Here is a 25970-nt window from a genome sequence, read left to right as displayed (position 1 = left end):
ATATAAGACGCTGTGACGGAATCTATTTCGCTATAAGACACTGTAACGGAATCTGCTGCGCTATATAAGACGCTGTAACGGAATCTGCTGTGCTATATAAGGTGCTGTAACGGAATCTGCTGCGCTATATAAGACGCTGTAACGGAATCTGCTGTGCTATATAAGACAATGTAACGGAATCGGCTGCGCTATATAAGACAATGTAATGCAATCTGCTGCGCTATATAAGACGCTGTAACGGAATCTGCTGCGCTATATAAGACGCTGTAACGGAATCTGCTGCGCTATATAAGACGCTGTAACGGAATCTGCTGTGCTATATAAGGTGCTGTAACGGAATCTGCTGCGCTATATAAGACGCTGTGACGGAATCTATTTCGCTATAAGACACTGTAACGGAATCTGCTGCGCTATATAAGACGCTGTAACGGAATCTGCTGTGCTATATAAGGTGCTGTAACGGAATCTGCTGCGCTATATAAGACAATGTAACGGAATCGGCTGCGCTATATAAGACAATGTAATGCAATCTGCTGCGCTATATAAGATGCTGTAACTGAATCTGCTATGATCCGGCCCAGGGGGGGGGTTACATTGGGCACTGAGCAGGGCTTACAGCGGGCACTGAGCAGGGGTTACATCGGGTACTGAGCAGGGGTTACAGCGGGTACTGAGCAGGGCTTACAGCGGGCACTGAGCAGGGCTTACAGCTGGCACTGAGCAGATGTTACAGCGGGCACTGAGCAGATGTTACAGCGGGCACTGAGCAGGGGTTACACTGGGCACTGAGCAGGGCTTACAGGGGGCACTGAGCAGGGCTTACAGCGGACACTGAGCAGATGTTACAGCGGGAACTGAGCAGGGCTTACACGGGGCACTGAGCAGGGCTTACAGGGGGCACTGAGCAGGGCTTACAGAGGACACTGAGCAGATGTTACAGCGGGCACTGAGCAGGGTTACACTGGGCACTGAGCAGGGCTTACAGGGGGCACTGAGCAGGGCTTACAGCGGACACTGAGCAGATGTTTCAGCGGTCACTGAGCAGGGCTTACACGGGGCACTGAGCAGGGCTTACAGGGGGCACTGAGCAGGGCTTACAGGGGGCACTGAGCAGGGCTTACAGGGGGCACTGAGCAGGGCTTACAGGGGGCACTGAGCAGGGGTTACAGGAGGGGGGGGTATTGTGCTGCCGGTGACACTCACCAGCTGGAGCTCCGTGCAGATCTCTCAGCGCTTTGCGCTGTTACAGCCCGGGACCCAGAAGCACTGAGCTCACTGAAGGGGTCTTTAGGTGACGGCGCCTCTGTTCTCCTCGGGAGCTCCCTCCAGCACTGTCGATGGCGTGCGGAAGCTGCTGGAGGGCGCAGCGTGTAAACATGGCGTGCTGCAGGCCGCCGTGTCATTCCACGGGCGGGCGGACGGGCGTTGGGGGGGGGCTGCAAACCGGGTGAGCTGAGCAGGGCAGGAGGCACGCGCCGGCGAAACCTTTGCGGAGGGGGGGGGGGGCGGGCCAGCGGCGCCATTAGGCCAATCGGCGCCCGGAGCGTGAGCTCCAGTGGCTCCGCCCTCCCTACGCCTCTGCCCCTGGGAGATTCTGCTGAAGAGAATCCTGGAGGCTGCCGTGGACATCAGGGGATGAGGTAAGTATCACAAAAAAGCCTAAATATTCTGAACCCCCCCCCGGTTTTCTGAATATTTCAGTTTTTGGAATACACAGATAAGGGACACCCGACCTCTAATAACCTAAAGCCAGCTGTCTGATCATAGCTTATATCCATATTGCCTGGTGAGTGTGAATCCTAAGCTGAGAAAACATTAAGACAATATGTAGCCCAATCCCAAGGATCGGAGTGACATATTTATTTATTTTATTTATTTATTAACAGTTTCCCATATACTGTAGCGCAGCATATTCCTTTGCACTTTACAGTAGGTGACAGTGATACAACAAACTGGGTATTTACAGACAGTCAAAGGTATCAGGTACATATCACAGAGGATGTCGCTAAAGTGCTCCTGCAGGTCACTATTGACATCAGTGCCTAAAGTGGTCCAAGGGAGGTGGTGGAAATAACCCCTCTACTCCCTCCCTTGCGGTGTTGTGCCGTGGTCGCGCCCATAGGAACACCCATCGTTTCGTGGGTGTTCCCATGGAAATTTGGCGATAACGTGGCGAGGGGGGCGGGCAGCTGACATCAGCGGTTGTCAGTTGCCTGCCCTCTTCCCGTACAGACAGCTTCAGATCTAAGACACCATAGAGGTGTTTTAGATTTGCGAGCGCTTGCAAAATCATTCCATGATCGGCAACCGTCAAATGATTTTGTCCCTGCACGCAAGGCTGTGAATGGATGTTTATGCTAAATATCCATTCGCATGCGTGCAGGGATATTGGGCATGTGAGCAGGGGCGGGTATTCGCGCGGGTGGCGGCCAGCTGTGAATTTCATGGCTTCGCGTGTCAACCAGAATTACCCCCTAAAATTGGGAATTTTGTTTATTTATTGAACTTTCAGATAGATAGGGTTAATAATTTTCTAAGTATGACCCAATACATTGTTGTACGCCTCCTTTAAGGCATTAAGCGGAACATCCTTGAGTGCCTTTGTTGTGGCCGCCTCCACTATGTTTAGGTCGCATTTGATCTGGTGGAATAAAACTAAGTCAACCAAGGACAGATCCGGACTGTAGGGTCAGTTGAGGCAGCATTGTTATGTTGTGCTTGGCCAAAAACTCTCTCACTTGCAACGATGTGTGACGGCGCATTAAAGTGTTGGAGGACCCAGGTAGTCGCAACCTTCTGGCAGACTCGGAGGACCCTGTTTCTCAAGCGATTGAGCACTCCAGTGTAAAATGCACCGTTGACAGTTTGGCCGGTACAGTAGGTATAAATTCCTTGTGGACCACATTCTTTGAGTTGAAAAAGACAATTAGCATGGACTTGGACTCAGTCATTTTTGGGGTGAGGTGACTCAGGTTTCAGGATCGTACTCAAAGATTTAAGTTTTGTCACCTGTTATCACTCACAAAATTAGGCTCACTCTGCACATGCTCTAAAAGTTTGCGGAAAATTACCGGGCCCTTTTGCATCGCTAATTTGTTTGTCACTGTCTCTTGCACAGTGGTTTTTTGAAGTCCCAACCTTTGGGTATGGCTCATAGGGTCGACAGCAGTATGGTCGACATGCATTGGGTCGACCACTGAAGTTCAACACAAGCATTAGTTCAACATGGGCTAGGTCGAAAGGGAAAAGGTTGACATGGGGTTTTTCACTTTTTTATCCCGAATGTTGAGACAGTCGACCTGGACACTAAAAAAGTGCCCGTGCACAGCTCACCATGCTTTGGGCCCATGCTCCCCCCCCCCCAAATACTTAAAATAGGAACAGTTAGGGCATGGCTTTGTGGGGAAAGGGCGTGGCCACATAATAGTGCTGCATTGCACCACATAGTAGTGCCACTTGTACACATTGCACCAGGTAGAACCCCTCATACCCCTTTCTGATCACTTCTATAACCCAGGTTATTACTGGGTCAAGGTGCAAAGTGAAAGCACCAAAGTTAATAACCTGGGTTGGCCAAGCAGGCAATTAAACCCGGATTATAGGAAGGGTGAATCTTGGGTTGCCTTGTGTTTAATGGGCGACCTGGGTTTAGTGTGAAAGGATCGGACCCTGGGAAAAATCCCGGGAACAAACTGGAATAGCGATCTGAAAAAGTCCCTTAGACACACCAAGCCAGGAATACACACACCTGACACAGTGGTGGATCTAGACTTCTCTTCCGGGGGGGGGGGGGTTGTTTACTGTTTAAACTTGACCATCCCCCTCCAGTCCTGACTCCTCCCATTGTAAAACTGTCCCCCCCAAATAATAATAATAATAAAAAAACAATAATAAATGTAAGAGAAAAAACCCTGCATGGGGGGTCTGCATTGCAAACACACTGTATGTGCAGTTGGACACACCAGCATCCGGACAGTGCACACACAAGGGAGCTCCAGGCTGTGGCTGCTCCCGCTCATCAGGCGACTTCATCCTGAAACCGGCACACAATGGGCACACACCCACCATGTGCCCGCCGGGCAGTGCTGCAGACACAGCCCACCCCACACTGTCTGTGAGCAATCAGGGTGGCAAACCACCTAATTTACAGCCCACCAGCCAATAGGAAGGCAGGATAGGGAGAGAAAGCCATTCTATATCAGCTACTGGGTGAGAGAGGCGGCGTCATCATCTCTCCATCATCACTACAATCATTACTTAGTAGGTGAGGGTGCAGATGCGGCCGGCAGCAGTGTGGCGTACACCTCTCGCCCCCCGCAGTGATTTCACTGGCCTGCAGGGGGGGTGCCTTGATAAAGATACTGTTGTATCGAAACCGGTCGGCCTGTGGACACAGAGGAGGACACCAGAGGACTCTTTACTCCATCTTCGCATCCAGGGACACCTGCTGGACAATATCTATGCCTTTTTGTCTGCATTTTTATTGTGGACAAAAATCAATGGTGAGAGTCCAATGACCCTATCTCTGTTGTCTTTTTATTCTGCATTTCATTTTTATTAAAGAAACGTATTGCACCATAATATCTCTCTCATCCCTTTGAGTGTTACCTTCATACTTGGGGAAAGCAAGGAGGAGAGCGATCGATGGGTGGAGCAATATTGCCCTCAATCAAACGCTTGAGTCTACAATAATCAGAAGACAATAATACTTGGTACGAGTCTGAAAAATTATACCTTGGAAACTTTTTTGAATTATAATGTGTTAATGGTATCACACTATATATATATTCTTTTTCTCTCTGTTTTTGGGTAATACCATATCTAATGAGAAAGTGAAAATCATCGGTTATAGCGCTTTGGGATTTCCCAGAACCCTCTTTGGTATTGTATACTTTTATGATTGAAGTGGTTCTTCAATAATCTGTGGAATTGTCCTTCAGCTGCTCTTCAGCGCATGATATATTGGTTTGAAACTCTACTTTCTTGGGTGACCACCCCGTTCGCCCCCCCTTAAATCCAGCCCTGACCTGACAATGTGTAATGCCCATTACACATTGTCAAACACTGTAGTGCCTATTAAATATTGTGGCCCCAGTAATGTCCCTTAGACATAATTTCCCCACCAGTGCCCTTTACACATTGCCAACATTAGTGCCCCTTGGAGAATTCCCATATTAGTGCTGGAGATTAGGAGAGAAAATGGGAGGAGAGCACTCAACTCCACGGCCCTGTGTGGTGTGGTGGTGTGCTCTCAGCTCCTAAGCTACTGAGTGGCTCACACCAGTGCTGATGGACATTTGAAATATGTTTCTGGCTTGTGAGCCAATCAGAGCTTGCAGTCCGGCAGCCAGTATCTAACTGCAGCTGCCAATCCGCGAGTTCTGATAGGCTGGTTGGCAGATGCCATATTTCAAATGTCCGTTGGCACTGGTGTGAACCCCTCAGCAGCTAAGGAGCTGACCGCACACCACATAGGGCTGGGGTGGTGGGCAGATGGTGGGGGCGAGTGGCCACAGTATAATTAATATTTTAAAGCCCTTATATTTACTTACATCATACCTATGCTGCAGTTGCTGATAGGAGTCAGGACTGGCGTCCACCATTCTCCCGCTTGGATGACGACATCGGGGCTGCATCCATGCCTGCGAGACTTGCTTTACCCCCCCCCCTCCCTCCCCGCCACGGCATCCTGTCAGGTGGTCTGCATTGCTTCTGTCCGTGGCAGGGGCAAATGCAGAATTTTCATGGGTGGTTTCTATACATGCACATATTTATATACACACAGAGACACTTTTGAACGTATATATACACCCACATCAACACATATACACAACACAAATACCATACATACACACATAACATGCATAATGTACCAGAGGCAGAACTCTGGGAGGCAATGGAGTCATCTGCGGCCGGGCTCCTGCTCCCAATGGGGCACATCTCCTCCCCTGCAAGTTTAAAAATCGTTGCTCCATGGTACAGTATGTCCATCTTGCTATCGACCCGTGGACAAACACGTATGAGGTGACACTTTCCACATGATTTATCGGCCGGATAGATGAAAAAAGCCATATTGCACTAATACAGTGGTTCCCAACCTTTTTGGAATCACGGCACCCCCAGAGTATTGTCATTTTTTTTCACAGCACCACTAGGCCAAAAGTTTTCTCTAATGAGAATTTCAGAAAAAATATCAAATTAAATAAGTTGTGCTTATATGTCATCCTGAGGTTCAGTTATGTTATGCGGAACATGATTTACTTTTGTTTAACCACATTTTTTTTCAAATTTTCAAAAAAAATAACACACCCCCCCCCCCCCCCCCCGAAAATCCAATTTCTAAAGGAACCCCTTATGGGCCCCATACATCAGCAATTAATTGTGACAATCCTCCGTTCTGAAGATTATTGTCCCAATTAATCTTTAATTTGTGGACTCCCTATTTTGGCAATCCCAATCAAAAATGAATAGGGATCGCCAATCGATTGCTGAATCAGATTTTTAAACATGTTTAAAAAATCTGGTTTTATTGGAGTTTCATTTTTGTATGTGTGGGCATTCTAACAGGAAAAATCTGCCGATCACTGAAACAAATCTGTAATGTGTGGGCAAGTCAAATAGATTGAAGAAACCATTTATCAGCAATCACAATTAATTGCTTCTCAGATCCAGTGATTTTTTCCCCAGATAAATGAAGTTTCTTCAATCTATTTGACTTGCCCACACATTACAGATTTGTTTCAGTGATCGGCAGATTTTTCCTGTTAGAATGCCCGCACATACAAAAATGAAACTCCAATAAAACCAGATTTTTAAACATGTTAAAAATCTGATTCAGCAATCGATTGGCGATCCCTATTAATTTTTGATTGGTATTTCCAAAAGGGGGAGCTCACACATTAAAGATTAATTGTGACAATCATCTCCAGAATGGAGCCTTGTCACAATTAATTGCTGATGTATGGGGCGCATTAGATTTTGACTATACAGTCAAAATCGCATAGGTTTTTTACATTGAGATCCTGATGTGCGCTCCCGTGACAGCAGAAATCGAAACCCAGATAGACAGGGCAGCAATGACTATATAGTGCAAATCTAAAGCGGATTGTATAAACTGTATGTAAAAAGTACAGAGATAGCAAAGATTGCATAGCACTCGAATTTTAAGTTGAATAGCAAGGGAATCTCACCGTGTGTACACACCATAAAACTATAACATGAAATATATGGATTATATATTGTGTCAATTAATAAAATAAGATGCTTTTATTAATGAAAGCAACACACATTAGCATAAGTACTTTGCTCAGCTGGTGAGAAGCTACTGTATAAGACCCTTTCACAATGCATGCTGAGTCTTGTAGTTCCACAACAACCTAGGAGCCATTGGATACCTGTCTAATGGCTAAAACCCCAAACAAATGTTAGCCTGTACCTACAGCAAGCAGTAACCTAATAACTAATCTGTACTTTGTAGCTGCTAAATAATAGTAACTTACAAATGAAATAATGCTGATATAGACATCCACGCTGCACATACTGCTATTACATTGCAGCCGGCGTACTCCCTCCCCGAGCCCTGAGTCCCAGCTCATCTGCTGCAGAGTGCAGACACACTCACTGGGAAAGGGGGCGGCAGCGGTCTTTTTAACCAGTAAGTGCCCGCTGGCCCCGCCCCCAGCTCCCTGCCAGAGTGGAGTCAGCGGCAGAGTCCGGGTTGCTGCGAGTAGTTTAGAGCTCGCCCTCAGCCTGCTATGGCTCACTCTCCTGCTCGCTCCATGGGGCTGCTGAGGCTGCTGCTGGTCCCCCTCTGTACACACCAGGTCTGAGCCGGGAAGACATCTCCCTCACCATGGCTCCCTGCCAGGAGGTCAACTTGTCGGACCTTGTCCTGGACAACAACGGCAATAGCAGCAGCAATGGGCTCACCCTCTCCCAGAAGTGGTTGGTGGGAACAGCGCTGACATTCATGATCCTGCTCATCGTGTTTGGGAACTTGCTGGTCATCATTGCTATAGCCAAGACCCCAAGGTTGCAGACCATGACCAACGTCTTCATCACCTCCTTGGCTTGTGCTGACCTGATCATGGGGCTTCTGGTTGTGCCACCAGGTGCTACCATCCTGGTGACAGGGGACTGGCTGTATGACACCATCGTCTGTGAGCTGTGGACCTCGGTGGATGTCCTCTGTGTGACTGCCAGCATAGAGACCTTGTGTGTGATAGCAGTGGACAGGTATATTGCCATCACCTCACCTCTCAAGTATGAGATGGTGGTGACCAAGACCAGGGCAAGGTTGGTGGTATGCTTTGTATGGGCAATAGCTGCTCTGATCTCCTTCCTGCCCATCATGAACCACTGGTGGAGGGATACATCAAACATTGTAGCTCAGAGATGCTACGATGACCCAAAGTGCTGTGATTTTGTCACTAACATGCCCTATGCCATTGTATCATCCACCATCTCCTTCTACGTGCCCCTGGTGATCATGATCTTTGTCTACGTCAAAGTCTTTATAGTGGCCACCAGGCAAGTCAACTTGATAGAGAAGGACAAAGTGAGGTTCAATGGGACACCTGTGCCGTCCACCAAAAACAGAAGGACTTCTAAAAGAAGACCCTCGGGGTTGTTAGCTATTAAAGAACACAAAGCACTGAAGACTTTGGGCATCATCATGGGCACCTTCACCCTCTGCTGGTTGCCCTTCTTTGTGGCCAACATTATCAAAGTGTTCTGCAGGGATTTAATAGATGGCAATGTGTTCTTGTTCCTCAACTGGCTGGGCTATGTTAACTCAGGACTGAACCCCATCATATACTGTAGGAGCCCTGATTTTAGGAAGGCTTTTAAAAAGCTCCTCTGTTGTTCAAGAGCAGGAGATCGCAAACTCCACGCTTTAGCTAAAGATCTGAAAAGGTGCCATTACTCCTCCAGTAACCCAGACTGCCATGGGACCAAGCACAAAGCTGACGCTGAAAGGGGGAACGGGAGCTTGAGTAGCAGCAGTCGGTGTAGTAGCAGGACTGAGGAAACTAGCCTGAAGAACGGTAATGGGAATACCCACCTCCATGAACAGGCTGACCTATGAGCTGCATTCCTGGGAGCCCTGTAGCGATGGGGGACTGGGGGCACCTCTTTCTTAATGGACTGCTTTTGTTCCAGGATGATTTGACAACAAAAAAAAGATATATTTGCACATTACAAAATCCTGTACAGAAAACTTTTATACACAGGAATTATTCACAATGTTTTTTTTTATTGACTGAAATTCTACATATACTTCACACTGAGTTCTCCATTGGCCATTGGGTCAATGTTACAATTGTGTTTTTATTTTATTTGTTACAGGTATACCCTATTTATCTGAATGACACGACTACTATTTTACCCTTTGAAAAAGACTAATGTATTAGCATTAAACAGGATTTGCAAGTAGATTCAAATCTACCTGAATGTATAACGTTTCTAATTGACCTGAAAAGACAATTTCTGTGCATCCACTTAGGCTAATATATATATATAAGACAATACACAACAGTATCTTCAGGTACATGGGATATATTATTGTGTCATTAAAAGTCCATTGGCTGTTAATGCATTTATCAGCAGTAAGTCTGGTGCTGTTTTTGAAACAACTTGTACAGCCAGTTTAATTGTCCAGTCATTTTTCCCTGGGCTACTGACAATTATGGGAAAAACATAATTATACAGATCTAACTCCAAGTATTTTACACTCATGACTTGCTATATGTCTCTGTCCGGGATACGGTCGGTTGGTCGACACCACTAGGTTGACATACTGCACGGTCGACATGCGTCTAGGTCAACAGTCAAAAGGTGGACATGGGGTTTTTCACTGTTTTTTGAGCATGTACCGACAGGCGGTATTTCATGTCCTACCATCCACTAGGGCAGTGGTTCCCAAACTGTGTGCCGTGGCACCCTGGGGTGCCTTGGAAGACTTGCAGGGGTGCCCTGGGTTGGTGGTCCAAGACCAATTCATGTTATTTATGTCCAATATAATAGTCAAACTGTGCACAAACAGAAGTAACCTGTCCATTACCACATCACTGATCCTAAGGATGGGATATAAACACAATTTATTTAACTTAATATTTGTTTCTAACTTTCTTAATGATAAACCTTTAGCCTAGGGGTGCCGTGAAATAATTCTGATGCTTCAGGGTGCCGTGACTAAAAAAAGTTTGGGAACCTCTGCACTAGGGCGTGGTGGGATAATAAAATAATGTGCACTTAAACCTGTGTCCATGTCGACTGTGTCGACATTTGGGGAAAAAACTGAAAAACCCCATGTTGATATTTTGACTGTTGACCTAGACCATGTCGACCTAGACCCATGTCAACCTTGCGGTATGTTGACCAAGTGGTGTCGACCTAATGACTGTTGACCATCTCTAGGTCAACCCAATGATCCCATTCCCTCTGTCCTGAGGCAAGGGAAAGTGAATAAAACAATTTGTTTTACTAAGGCTCCATTATTGCAAAATATTATACCAAAAAAACACAAAAACAGCATCAGATTTAATAAACAAAAGCCTTAACTATATTCCTTTATCTGTAACATCTACAGTATGTTGTCAAAGTTTTCTGTACAGTGCGCTTCCCTTGTACAGTGTGTGTGTATAACTGCAAAGTATTGTGATCAGCTGCAGAACACACTTGGTCCAGTGTCATAATACTAAATCAGGGAAGAACATTTAGTGCAATAACTGTTAACCCTTTGCACATGCTTAAACAAACACGCACACATGTCTATGACATTACAAAAGAGTATTGGTGTACAAATTTGTGTAAAAAAATGTATATAACTTAAATATCTAAATTATGTATATACAGTATTAATGGAGTTAGTATCTAACAGAACTATTTTTCTATCTGTAATTAAACGTTTACCATGGCACAATGGAATGTTGTTGCACTTGGAGTGTGTAAGGAAAGGGTTACTGTGTTACCAGTGAATGAGTTGCAGTTGATTTCATTGAGAAAGTAGATTGTGTCAGCAGCTTGATGAGGAGAGAGCGGGACATGTCAACAATTCACACAGGTGTATTAGTGAGTTTTGTGTGTGTGTGTGACAATACATATATATGTCAGCGCCAATTCTTCACTCATCTTCACATGAAGGGGTGAGTGGTATATATATATATATATATATATATAATTAAAAATATCTATGTGTGTGCATATATTCCCAACGTTGCGGGTTACTGAACCTCGTCTTCAGGTGACAGATATATATCTATATAGATTATTTATTAACAGTTTCTTATATAGGGCACATATATTCCGCAGCACTTTAGAGAGAATATTTGAAAACTCACATCAGTCCCTGCCCCACTTGAGCTTACAATCTATATTCCCTACCACATGTACACGCACAAGCATTCCCTCATTGGCTAATTTTGTTGGAAGCCAATTAGCCTACCAGTATATTTTTGGATTGTGGGAGGAAACCGGAGTACCCGGAGAAAACCAACACAAGCACAGGGAGAATATACAAACTCCGCACAGGGCCATGGTGGGTATTGAACCCATGACCTCAGCGCTGTAAGGCAGTAATGCTAACCATTACACCGTCCGTACTGATAAACACCCTTTCCCATGTAGATGAATAAAAAATCAATAGGCACTTCCAAATATACTCAGTGATGATATATATATATATATATATATATATATATATATGTATATATATATATATATATATACACAGTGCATCACTGTGTCCACCTGATGTCTATTTCAACTAAGTACAGTTTTCATATATTTAACATTTCAAACAACATTTGTTGTAACCCATAGCAGCCAGACATTTATATACTGTGTGAAGGTCGCAGACAGAAGTGTTAGAATTCTTTTCCAGCAGGATAACAACATAACTCTGCTCACACATCAGGGATGATGGTCATATATATCTTCTGTATTGAAACCGTCATCAGCCAGCTGCTGTGCAATATTCTCACTCTCTCATTCTCTTTCTCTCTCTCTCTCTCTCTCTCTCTGAATGAGATTTAATGCTGCCCGAGTTCAGCGCAGTGCGAGATGTCCACCAAACTTGGATTTTTTTTTTTTAAAGGGGTGTTAACTTACAAGGCAAAATCATGCCTTGTAAGTTAATTCCCCCTTTAAAAAAAACATCCGCGTTCAGTGGACATCTCGCACTGCGCTGAACTCGGGCAGCATTACATCTCGCCCATTCTCTCTCTCTCTCTCTTTCTCTCACTCTCTTCTATGTTCACCTTTATTACAACAATACAGTAGCTTGGTCCTCTGTCAGTGGTTCTCAGAATGTCTTGAATTACAGCGCTCTAAAGACTATCAGAATATTTTTCATGGCACCCTTAGGTTTTTTATTGCTACATTTGGAAAAAAAATATTAAAGAAAGTAAATTGTGCTTACCTGTCATCCTTTGGTTTAGTTATGTGCTGGTGACAGTTGTTGTTCTGATTGGTAACGTGTTATGAGTGGCAGAGACGAGCACTGGCCTCTGCCTATCACTTTGACTATATATAATTTGATCTGGTCCAGGACCACCGTCCTGCGGCACTGCAGGGTGCCTGGGCACACAGTTTGGAAACCACTGTCCTAAGTGGAGAAACAACAACCTGACACATTTCATACCAGATTTCATTTCACGACATTTCATGCCACTCGGCTCCTATTCACTTTTCTTAGCTTGTTACTGGTGTGCTAATACATTTAAAAAAATATCACTTTACATGTACCTGATTCCATTTATTTCTGTATATTCCCCCAAAAAACTGAGAACTCTGATTATAGTCTCAATATATCGTTTTATTTCACAGTTACATTTTTTTTATTTTATTTGTCCTTGTAGCAATATAATTAGTTTTCAATTTGGGGTGAAATTTAATTGTGAGAGATTTGGTAAGAAATCTCCAGTTTGGCAATCATTTACACTGCAAAATCAAACTGGCATTGCAGTGTAAAATGATTGCAGCTGGAGATTTCTTACCAAATCTCTAACTTTCTAAATCTCTCATCCTATTAAATTTCACCCATAATGCTTTTTAATGGGTTGTGGCTTAGATATAGGTTACTAATGGTTTAGCTGTGGATTTAGATAAAGTGGAGTGAGGTAAAGTACCTGTCAATCAGCTCCTAACTGCCATGTTACAGGCTGTGTTTGATGACAAGAGCTGGTTGACTGGTATTTTATCTCCGTCCACTGTACCTTTGTCTAAGGCTTAGTAAATAGACCCCTTTATCTGACTCTCCACTTTATCACTCTCAAGTACATCTGTCCAGAGTCTTATCAGCAGCCATCAAGTACAGGATCTATGGTGTGACATCAGAATTCTGATATATGTTATAGAAAAACTGAAACATCTGTTTAATGTTTCTTCATATTCTCTGTATGAAGCCCCGTACACAGTGGGCGACCCGGCTTTCTAGCTAAGCGATGTGCTGAATCACGATTGCTTAACACACATCATGGGTGTCCCACCATGCTTTGTGCTGAACGATTGTGTTCACCTATTTCTAATATGCAAAGTCCCGTGATCTAGGGAAAGCCAATGCATGTACTGGTTTCCCTGCGGGCAATATCGGGAATGTGCATCGCCATCACTGCAGGGCATACATTGAGCAATCCTCACTCCTTTTCTGAACAATCTAGACCAGTGGCAAACGCAGGATTTTCAGAAGGGGGTTTCCAGAGAGGGGCGGAGCAAAGAGCGGAGATGGACACTTAGGTGACCCAGTATATGCTCGGTCAGTTAAAATATTATAGATAGACCAAATGTATATAAATAATAATACACACACACATATGTATATATATATATATATATATATATATATATATATATAACAGGAGTGTAGACCCCTGGGCATAGCAATGTATTGGGGCCCCTATCGATCCTCCAGCGGTAGGGGTGGGGGGTGCTATGAGCGGAAGCTTCGATGTCCCGCGGGTGGTAGGGGGTATTATATCAACCGCTCAGCATGTAGGGCCTGGATCAGTAATTTCCACTAATTACCCCTTTACTGCACATATGGTGGGAGATGGGGTGGGAGAAGGGGGCATTGGGCTGAATGAAGGGGTCCCAATACATAACTTCCAGGGTGGTAGAGGATTTTTAATACGCAGAGGAGGGGTGTATAGTGGAGTGGGCTTATTATTCATAATTTTCTGGTGGGAGGACAGCTTGCTTGACTACAGATATCTTCAGTTCCCGGAAATAGATTTCTTAGCTTTTAATGGAATTAAAAACTAGAGAATTCCACCTACCAAATGGTATTGGGGACTAGGGGATCAGAGTTCAGGAGGCAGAGCAATCTGCCAATGAGAATATAAAACTACATACCAGGTGTGTGGAGCTGGAGCAGTAACCAGCTGCTGAAAGGCTGATATCTCTGGTTTTGGGATCAGTAGAGACAAACTGCTAGTGTCCTTCAAAGGGGAAGAGTGCCAGTTTTTGGAATATATGCTCAGAAAAACTGTAAGTCAGACAGAACCTGAAATATCTGACTGGGAAGAGCAATTAACAGGCTTGGATGGGGACCACTGTTTTGAAGTCAGATATCTCCGGTTCCCCATGGCCGATTTTAAAAATTCTTGTACCCATAGAAAGAGGGGACTCTCAGCTTTCAGTCTAGGGCCCTTAGATTCCTAGGGGGGTTTCTGTGTACTCAGAAACCCCCCCTGCGTGCGCTATTGTAGACAGATCACTTAGATGTCCCTTAACACTACCACAAGGGAAAAGACGCCCATGAGGGTGACGGGTGCACTTGGTGTTTATGAGGGTTTTATTTTGGCTGCCATTTATGTAAAATAGACAGGCTTAGTGGGAGCACATGGAAAGTGGGGAAGGACTTCATATAAGATGTATAGATGTTACTATAGGAATCAGTGGGCTCTAAGTACACACAATAGTCACTGAAGAGTAGCTTTACGAAATATCTAAAGAGGAAACAGCGTGTGTTGCTCACATCACCTCATCAGATTCTGGATATTATTGTTCAGAATGTACTACATAATGGATAGCTAGAATCTGGGATACGGTTAACAAGTCGACAAGCATTGGGTCGACACCATTAGGTCAACATGTGTCTAGGTCGACATGGGCAAGGTTGACAGTCAAAAGGTCGACATGTGGTTTTTCACAGTTTTCTCAGCCGACATGTGCCGACAGGCGGTATTTCATGCCCTACCATCCTCGTGGGCGTGGTGGGAGAAAAAAATAGTGTGCCGAGCGCAGCGAGGCACCGTGACCGAAGCATAGCAAGCGAAGCGAGCCATGTGAGGGGATGTGGTGCTACTCTTGTAGCACCACACTTCAGGATAGTAAATCCTAAAAATACGTATACGCCTAAATAACTGTGTATTTTACTATATGAATACTTTTTTTTAGACGTAATTTGCTTAGTAAATTTCCCCCTTATTCATATGAAGGACACCCATATGATCGCCACAATCGTGCCCGAAGCATGGCGAGCACAGCAAGACAAGTGCGGGACCGTGATGCTACGTTTCAGTGTCCATGTCGACTGTGTCGAAATTCGGTTCCAACACCAGTGGAATTATTAATATCAATACAATAATTAATTTGTCCTTGAGTAATGCATGAAAATGTGTTGTGCTATCTGTTTTTTTTAAGGAAATAAGGTGCTGTGTTAGTAAAGGAATGGGATCATTCATCAGACTGCATTTAGGTCTACAAGCATTAGGTCTACACCATTAGGTCGACTTGCATTTAGGTCGACCTGACTGAAGGTCGAAATGGGTTAGGTCAACAGGGTCATTAGGTCGACAGGTATAAGGTCGACAGGGTCATTTGGTCTACAGTGAAAAAGTCGACATGTTTCATTTTTTCAAGCGTCGACAGAGTCAACATAGCACTGCGTCCCCATGCTTCGGGCGTGGTGCCTCGCTATGCTTGGCACTATTTTATTCTCCCACCACGCCCTAGTGGATGGTAGGGCATGAAATACCGCCTGTCGGCACATGTCGACTCATAAAACAGTCAAATGACCCCATGTCGACCTTTTGCCTGCCGACCTCCCCATATCGACCTAATGACCCTGTCGACCTTATAAAAGTCGACCTAATGACCCTGTCGACCTTCAGTCATGTCCACCTTCAGTCATGTCAACCTAAATGCATGTCGACCTAAATGCGGGTCGACCTTGTGGTGTAGACCTAATGCTTGTAGACCTAAAGGCTGTAGACAATATGACCGTATCCCGTTAGTAAAATGGCAATCAGCAGATCTGAACATTGCACGTTATTTTATTATTTTTACAGGTTAAATATGATGATCGGACACTGATTTATATCAAATGGATGGTACTTTGGGTTAGAGTGCTCTCAAAATTCATTACAGAGTGTGAATGTATCATTTAAAAATTTAATAATAACTAACCTGAAGTTGCAAGTGTACAGTATGCAGTTGATTTGCATACAATCCTTTCCCAAATGTACCTTACATGTCATATCATTTCATAGATCTATATTTGTGGATTAAGATATGATAGTTTTTTTTTCCATCAATTAAGAGTTTTTTAATTTGAAAAGAAGCTGCAGTGTCTCAGATCAATAAAGATGATTCAACAGTAGAAACAATTTAATTAATATTAATCACGTGTAACAATGACATTTAACATTTAAGATATTTTTTAATGCTATCTGTTCTGAAGGATATAGGTCCATACACATTGGGCGAATTTACCCAGCATGTCTGCTGAACGATGATGCATACTGTACACATTGAGCGATTTTTGCCCAAATAGTGAGCTGCTTTCAGCTCAAAATTGCCCACTGTGTAAAGGTCCTTTAGAGACGATCGTTATACAGTAATTCACACTGAGTTTCACCTCTGTACTGTAGGATGGAAGTCACTCAGACACTTCGGGCTTTTGACACATTTTATTGCAAGTTCTGAGGTGATTTTCTCACATTGGCCCTTATTCTGATTGACGCGTACTTTTCCGCATACTTTCGGATCGCGTCTTTACGGCGTCTGCGCATGCGTGGAGAACGCCACGCGCATGTGCCACGCCTTGACTCCGTACCTGTTCGTGCAAATCCCGTACAAAACTGTTCACCGCAATCAGTCGGGAAATATGGGCGTATTATGGGCGTCATGCGGAATGACACATGGGCGTAGTTTCAAAGTGGGAAAAACTGGGAGGAAACATGGGCGGACACGGGGGAGTACACTTATGTTGGGGGGCGTACATTCGGATAGCACTCCGAATGCACGCGACCAAAACCGATAGAAATGTGCGGTGTCCAAAAGGCTACTATTGCTTTGCGGACACCACTCGTTCCTGCGGTAGGCGAACGGACCGCCTAATGACTACAAGCATTAACACCTGAACCCAATAGAATCGACTCCTTTACTCATTACTCACTAATAGGACGCTTGTCAGTGCTTTAATTGAAACCATTGCTGCTTCAAGGAAACCTTACTAATCACCCCCATATGCTGTACTTGTCACACACTTTAAACCTGCTAACAATGGACATGACTGAATATTAATAGTATCAATACACATGTGTATTCGACATGTACTAATGAAACCACACAATTTTAGTAAAGTAAAGAAATTTATTTATATACATTTCACAGTCAATGCCACTGTGATGCAATGACAAAAAAATAAAAAAACCAAAAAAAAAAAACCATGTTAGGAATGTACCAAAATAAATTATAATACAAAACAAATATAATTGCACACAGATGGACTCCAGCACCTCCTATGTGCCACTGCACATGCAGGCAGTGGGAAATGAGGAGGCTGCTGGCCCTTCTACAGCAGGGCTACCTGCACCTGACCATTCTACAGCAGGGCAACCTGCACCTGGCCCTTCTGCATCAGGGCAACCTGCAGCTGCCTCATATGCACCATCAGCAGAATCATTTGGAACACAACCGGGGACTTAGCAACATCACTTCAAGTACAGATGACAGTAATGGCAGGCAAAAGAGGGCAACAGGGGAACCAAAAAGGACATTTGAAGCAAGGGCTCATCTGGTTACCCTCAGCACGTGATTGGACACAAGAAGCTGACACACACAGCACAATGGAAGAGTTGGGATGACATAACGGTGGAGATTAATGCAGCCACAAGTTCATTTGCGACCACGTTTGGCCTTAGTAGGCTCCTTGGCCTGTGCAGCAGCTCTTCGGCCACGGCCAGATGCTGGGGCAGGTGGAGCAGATGCTGGTGAGGGGTTGGCTGGTCTACCCCTCCTGCCAGCAGGGAGTGTTGCTGGTGGTAATGCACCAGAAACGGATGACATTAGGACCCTGTTGCTGTTAACCAGCTCCACCATAAGCTCATTATGGTGGAGGAGGAGATCATTTTGGCGGGTGGCTTGCTCGGCCAGCACCTGAGCACTTGCAGCCATGGCCTGATGCGCCTCAGCCATGGCCTGCATGCTCCCAGCGATGGCCTGCTGGGTGCTGACCAAGCTCGCTATGATCTCCTCGGTCCTACGCATCCGTTCTGATGCAAACTCTCCCTGCTGGTTTATGTCCCCAAGCATCTGGGCCAAGGTGGCAAAATCGGCTTGGGCCGATGGCTGCTGCTGCACAGGCCTACCACTGGGGCCAGGTGGCACGGACTCCTCCACCTCCTGAGCAGAGTCGTCACCAAGCAGTGGGGTGTCTGTGGAAAATGATAAACACAATTAGGACACATTCTAAGATAATTACTTGCACAAGCTTATGGCATGACAAATATTTACCTTCAATAAAAGACGCAAACACTTCAGCTGGGGCCTCGCTATCCATCGTGCTCACCCCCCTGATCTCCTCAACTGATACACAGCTCTCGGCCATCAACTCCAGGGGGGTGAACTCTAGCCCTGATGGCATGGGCCCGGCCCCAGATCTCTGGCTGTGTTCCCACCGCTTGGTCATCTTCCTCTTCAGGTTGGTTTTGAAGTCCTGCCACCTGCAATGTAAGTTGACATATTAATACATGTCACTCCAGATGTTTGATGTTGCAGCCATTGCTCTGTGCTACATATTACGACATGTGCTTAATGTCAAAAAGATAACATTACATGCAACTATGATATCAACCGTTACAAGACACATTCACAATCACCCTACTCTAACTCTCAACTAAATAACATGTCAATAATGTCTGTGTATCGTAACAACCTCACCGGCCATTTGCAAAATCCATCTAAGCATGAATTCAATCATTACTTGTCTATTACTGGGCACATGTATCACAAAACAACTTGCCTCTTCTTGACATGGTCCGTCTCACGAACTTGTGGCGCAACTTCATTAATCTCTGCCGTTATGTCTTCCCAAATCTTCCATCTGCGTGTGTGTGTCAGCCTCTCCGATGGACACTCAATCCAATCACGTGCTCGGGGAACCAGGATGGCAAGCTCCTGTGCTTCATATGCCTTATTTCGGGAAGTTGGTTCCTCTGTTGCCCTCTTTTTCCCCTTGCCACGGCCATGGCCACGCCCACTGGCACGTGGCGCTGTACTTGAAGTGCTGGCCATGGTACTATCTTGTGAAGTCCCCGGTTGTGTTCCAAATGATTCTGCTGATGGTGCATATGAGGCAGCTGCAGGTTGCCCTGCTGCAGAAGGGCCAGGTACAGGTTGCCCTGCTGTAGAATGGTCAGGTGCAGGTTGCCCTGCTGTAGAAGGGCCAGCAGCCTCCTCATTTCCCACTGGCTGCATGTGCAGTGGCACATAGGAGGTGCTGGAGTCCATCTGGTCAAATAGTTGCTGCAGCTCCTGGTCCACCTCTGGTTGTGATCCAGACATGTTAGCAACAACATTGTCACATTCTAATACACCTTTATATACTGTTTGTGTATCCTGTTTGGCGGACATCAGCGGCAGCTGCGTTCCGTGCGCGAGCGTACGTCGCTGTTTTTTCGCGCCGCATACGGTGGTGGAAATTCCATTGTGTAAAACCTGGCGAAACTTCGACATGAAATACTGGTCACCAATTCTAACATTGCATAGAATCTTCTGATACACCTGTGACTATCGCACAATACACATGCTATTTGCTAGCATGACATGACATTTGGTTCATGACTACTGTGGTATTGTGGAGTTTGATTGCAAGCTAAAAGTAGCCCAATCCCTTAGAAAATCCAGGCCACAAGTCATGCAATACTCATCACTACTGTTATAGACCACACATGTGAGAGGCCTATAAATAGTGAGTTGCTGCTAGAATCATTTGTCTCCAGATCTGGACTTGTCAGGGTCTAAGGTAAGCTCTTCCATGGTCCTTGTAGATATGATATCCATTAACAATGTAAGTGTATGAATGTATGCACCATTGCCTCACTGACTACAGATTGTTGGCCCACCAAAGTCTTTGTAGCATTATTGCAACATGTCACATGTTCACTATTTCACTCACAGGTCTTAAACCTGTGTGTGTTCATCTATTGCAGGACAACATGTCCCAGCAATAGCTGAAATGTCTCATAGTACATGATGTTGGCAACAAATGCAGACACCTTTGATACTCAAGTAGTGTTTAGTAGTTCGATGTTGTAAGCATCTGTGTGTTTAGGACGGTGTGTATTGAGTTCATATTATTGTTACATCATTATAGAGTCAAATGGATCTTCGGGATTTGACGGGGCGGCCATCTATTGTACGTATTGAAGCCTACAAATCTATTTGTAGTCGGATATGGCCATTATGTGCATAGGTGCATCAGTATTTATGTTCATTTCTTTATAGGTTGCTGAAGCAATGATGCGGTACATGGAAAGGAGGCTAAGGGCACTTGCGGCTCTCCCCACTCGTCGCCCAAGGAGGCCAGGACGTGCTAGAATCTATCGCACACGGGTGACTCTGTTTGCTATGCCCGATGATGAGGTACTTACTAGGTACCGGTTACCGCCACATGTAATTCTGGATCTGCTCTCGTTAATTGAGAGTGATCTGGAACCTCTACACGGGATCACGACAGCAATTCCGCCTCACACACAGCTGCTGGCGGTGTTGCATTTCTGCGCCTCAGGATCATTCCAACAAGTAGTGGCAGTACTTGCTGGAATATCTCAGCCGGCCTTCTGCCGAATCCTGAGGCGTGTGACGTCGGCCATGTTCAGGCGCAAGGGGCACTTCATGGCCATGACATTTGCCACCGAGACCCTGCGCAGAAGCCAGCAGGCCTTCCATCAAATTGCTGGCTTCCCTAATGTGATAGGGGCTGTGGATGGCACCCATGTACCATTTGTGCCTCCATCTCGAAGTGAGAAGATATATAGGAACCGCAAATTGTTCCACTCACTGAACGTGATGGTGGTATGTGGCCCATCCATGGAAATTCTCGCCTTCAACTCGAAGTTTCCCGGAAGTGCCCATGACTCTCATGTCATCCGACAAACCGGGATATGGCAAAGACTACAAGAGCTGGAAGGCCGTGATGCGTGGGTTCTGGGTGACTCCGGTTACCCATGTACGCCCTGGCTACTTACGCCGTACAGCTACCCAGCACCGGGCCCACAGGAGGCATTCAATCGGGCGCATGTTGCCACCAGGCAAGTGGTGGAGCGCTCAATTGGCCTTTTAAAGGGTCGATTTAGAGTGCTCCACCGCACTGGTGGTGACTTACAGTATGCGCCTGAAATGGTGTCGAGGATCGTGGGCCTGTGTATATTTTTCCATAACATTGCTGTGCGGCGTGAGATACCCTTTGATGAGTGGGAGGTTCCATCTGAGCCGCAAGATCCGCCCATGCGCCCATCCCGCGCCCCTGAATGCCGGAGGGGATACCAGCTGCGGGACTCTGTGGCACTAAGATTCTTCAGGTACATTTTATCTAGTTGACCAGAACACACCAATTGTTTTAAAAATCACCCCTTCAAATAAGTACAGTGTGGTAGTTGTCAGTGTTACAAAACGACAATTAGCCAGCCTGCCCTCCTAATGGCAAAGAAATAGTATATATTTATCATATGTGCTTAGTTTTGGGGGAAGTACAATATAGGTGCTCATTATTATACTTTGTACAAGGGATCTTATGTGTTTGTTATATCTTCATTATTGTAGTTGATACTATCCCTGATGTCTGGTGAGTACATTGATTTATTCTATAATGTGGTGGGGACTTTTTTTCTGTGTTGATGTATGATTTGTTTGCAGATATATAATATATATATATATATATATATATATATGATATTGGAATTTATTAACATGTTTAAACATTTCAAGGAGCAGGCAGGCAGGCAGGCAGGCAGCCAGCGCTGGTGTATAATGCTGGACTCAGGATACCTGCAAGTATGTGTATGTGTCTTTTAAACATAAATGTACACATACACATAGATGCATAGAGTAAGTAATGCTAAGTACAGCTATGCGTTGCTAAGCTATAGCACGCGTTGCTTGGCGGAGCGAGGCGTTATTGGATTTGCTAAGTGCATACACACTGTGTTTTATATATATCAGATTTGTTCATTCCCATACATCAGCACTACTGTTTTTAAGGCATGCGAATTTGTCACCATTTGTGTTGGCGCAGAGACGCTGTTCATGTAAAGATGAACAATAAATTTATTAACACAAATAACTGTGATAAACCAATGCCACCACCTGATTGGTTGATTGATGCCATTGTTAACATGGCGGAGACACGCAGGGCAGAGCCGTTTTCGCCTGCGGAACTGAGGGCTCTGGTCTCCGTCATGGAGACAAGGCTGGGCCGTGCGGGGCCCTTTATCACTAATGGCCAGAAGCGGCGGGCCTATGCTGCGGCAGGGCGCAGGATTTTCGCCCGCACTCGGGTGCGGAGGACCATCGGGCAGCTCGAGAGGCGGTGGTCGGACCTCCGCAGGCGCCAGCCCCAGCTTTTACAGCAGATTAGGGGCGAAATAGCTGATTGTGAGTATTTTAGCTATGAAATTTCGCACTTACATCATAGCATATATAAACAATAAAATGTGTCTCATGATAAGTGGGTGTCCATGGGTTTAAAAGTCCATAGACTGTTATGTGTGCTTCTTCCTGGTTAACATGCAGTCATGTGGCTTTTATATGTAATGACATAGCATTCATGATTCTGATGCATACAATGTGCCAGATCTAATATGTGTTCAACATTGATAAATGCCAGGGTTGTAATGATTGAACAAATTACTAACAATCACATAATAACTTAAATGTCACATTTTGGAGTCCATTAACAGTAAGGAGCTACTTTCAAGCATCGTTTGCCAACATTATCACCCTTCCATGTATGTCTTGTTATGGATTAATACATGTGCACCAATGACCCGACATTGACCATGATTTTGTTTTCTACCACACAGCACGAGCCCGAGCACGACAGGCACGGGAACAGGCCGAGGCAGCCCTGGCCGAGGAGGAGGTCCAAGAGCGTGATGAGGAGGTGGCGGCGAGGGTGGAGGAGGAGCAAGTGGAGGAGGAGGAGGAGGAAATGGTGGAGGAGCAAGTGGAGGAGGTGGAGGAGATGGTGGAGGAGATGGTGGAGGAGGTGGAGGAGATGGTGGAGGAGGTGGTTGAGGAGGAGGAGGAGGTGCCTGAGGAGGTGGTGGTGGAGGAGGAGGTGGAGGAGTTGGTGGCAGAGGAGGAGGTGGAGGAGGTGGTGGAGGTGGAGGAGGTGGTGGTGGTGGAGGAGGTGGTTGTGGCGGAGGAGGAGGTGGAGGAGGTGATGGTGGCGGAGGAGCTGGCGGAGGAGGTGGCTGAGTCCCATCAGATCGGTATGTTTACATAATGCATCATTCATGAAGTAGTTGTACTGGTATTTGTTATGTAGCACTGGTGATGAAAAATTTTGGTACAATACTATTAATACAGAACTCAAAGTGGGTAGCTACAGATACAGGTACGGGTTAGATGGGGTGTCCAAGGCATCCCTTTCATCCAGGACACCTCTGAATTACACAGGTTTGTGGGATGGCTTGGAGCTCCATTTTGACTGCCACATAACCGTTGTAGTTAAACAGGATCCTGGAGTAAAGGGATGAGTGGATCATTTGTGGATTAAATTCACCTGCTGCAAGCCTCGATTCTGACCCATCATATAGGGGAATCTATATTGTTGTTGAATGTTATTTATAAACTATAGGATGTATGCTATAAATGGAGTATGGGCCGGCCTACCTTGGAATGGAGTCACAAGTTGCCAGTGTCCCTGGAGCCTCCTCTACCTAAACACCCCCTGTAGTTCAGATTGTTTTTTTGCCCTCACAGAATTGTAGGTTGGTTTAGACTGAATTATGATTTTGAGGATGTGTACTGTGCATTCCTTACATTTGCATAACTCCCATGCCACGAACCATCACTGAACTTAGACTGAGGAGATTGTGACAAGTTCTTATTGACGGAGGCCATGACATGCTTGTCATTGGTTAGTCATGGGTGGGTTGTGAATGAGAAGAAACACTATGACTGTTATGTCTTCTGCAGAGTAAAGGGTAGAGGGAAAAAAACACAGTATGTAGTAAATAAGTTTGCATGTATGTATATATGTGTGTGTCATATCTATTTATCTATGTGTGTCTCTATCTCTCTACATATATATATATATATATATATATATATATAATATATACACATGTCACCTAGCATTTCTGCAATTTATGTAGCAGTATGTGAAAATGTATGCATGAATATCATGACTAATTTTTGCCCTTTGACATGCCCACAGATGACACAACACCGGCAGATGAGGGGGTTCGTGGGGCCCTCCCTGCGGGCGACACCATTTGGCCCATATTTAGCCGATCTCCAGGACCTGCGAGATTTACTTCTCTAATTTATTATTTTTATAGTTTTATATTTAACTGTTAATTTTTCATGCTAATAAATGGTTTATGCAAGTTCACAGTTGTTGGTTTTATTTGCACATTAAACAGTATATGTGTAGATTGTTTATAATCTTTTACACAGGGTCTAATACAAACCATTGCACTTCAATTGCTGTAGGGTTAATGTGTGCAATGCATGTGTTAGGCATGCTTGTAAGGATATATTGGCATCTAATTGATTCCAATTCCAAATAAGCATTTTTGTATGAGGATAGGTAATTGAATAAGTGGGTCATGTGATGTCTTGCAGAATAGACATAATAGTGGGTTGTTTGGCGTAATACACCGCTTACGAGCGGTAGCACCGCTTGGCTCCCGTTCGGATGCGGTATTCCCGTGCATACTCTGTAATACTCTGTAATACCGTGCAGAATCGGAGTGTTTCTCCCGCACACGCATGGTTTGTATGTCGTCCGTAAACACGCCCTGTTCTTAAAGAGTGAGTCCGTCCGAATGCGGAGGACACGTGGGCGTTTCTACGGACGATGGCCGCACGCGGCAGAACACCGTGGCGTGCGGCCCGCACCGTAAGAATTCGGGAATATCCGCACCGATCAGAATAAGGGCCATTGCCTCACAGTCCTGCTGAGGTGACTTTTTGGGATGGTAACAATACAACAATATCAGTAATTATTTATGCCATGTGGTCTGTTATTTCTCACACAGTATAATACAATCTACACAAATTTTGTGTGTTAAACTGAGTGCAAAAAATGAGAACTAAAATGTGTTGTTTTTTTCTTGAAAAAACGTCAAGGTGATGGACAAAAAAAAAAACACTGAATGAGCCCATCCTCAAGTCAGGATATGGGAGATGCTTCCCGATTACTGGACTTCATAATGATTTCTGCAGTACAGGGTGTTCTCTGGTACCCACTCTTGTGAAGTAACTACATTTGAACATGCTTACCTACTTTTAAGTCTCCTCTCTGGGAGATGTCTGGAGACATTGCAAGCCACTCCAGGGGGTGGAGCCGAACTGTCTCATTTTCATGCTCTTTCCCAACACATGGAAGGACCTGCAATTTGAGGGTCTGGGGGCGGAGCTAAATGGATCACTATAGACATTTAACCCCCTCCCTATGGATCCCGCGTTTACTGGTGATTATTACACAAATCTTGTTGGCTTCACTTGGAATA

The 25970-nt window shown here is 45.1% G+C and overlaps 1 protein-coding gene across 1 annotated transcript; it reads left to right on the top strand.

Annotated features, from left to right (window-relative positions):
- The first annotated feature begins 7704 nt into the window (after window positions 1-7704).
- On the top strand, window positions 7705-10913 carry LOC146072622 (beta-4C adrenergic receptor-like). The gene has a single exon (XM_083179833.1). It carries the CDS (start codon window positions 7853-7855, stop codon window positions 9086-9088), a length of 1236 nt encoding a protein of 411 aa, XP_083035959.1. The 5' UTR covers window positions 7705-7852; the 3' UTR covers window positions 9089-10913.
- The last annotated feature ends 15057 nt before the right edge of the window (window positions 10914-25970 follow it).

This window comes from Crinia signifera, chromosome 4 (genome assembly GCF_055691185.1).
Source record: "Crinia signifera chromosome 4, ASM5569118v1, whole genome shotgun sequence".
In the NCBI taxonomy this organism is placed as follows: domain Eukaryota; kingdom Metazoa; phylum Chordata; class Amphibia; order Anura; family Myobatrachidae; genus Crinia; species Crinia signifera.
This window is presented reverse-complemented; position numbering and strand designations above follow the sequence as displayed.

Bases quoted from the DNA above. Each gene is read 5' to 3' on its own strand.
- LOC146072622 (XM_083179833.1), top strand. From the start codon at position 7,853: ATGGCTCCCTGCCAGGAGGTCAACTTGTCGGACCTTGTCCTGGACAAC.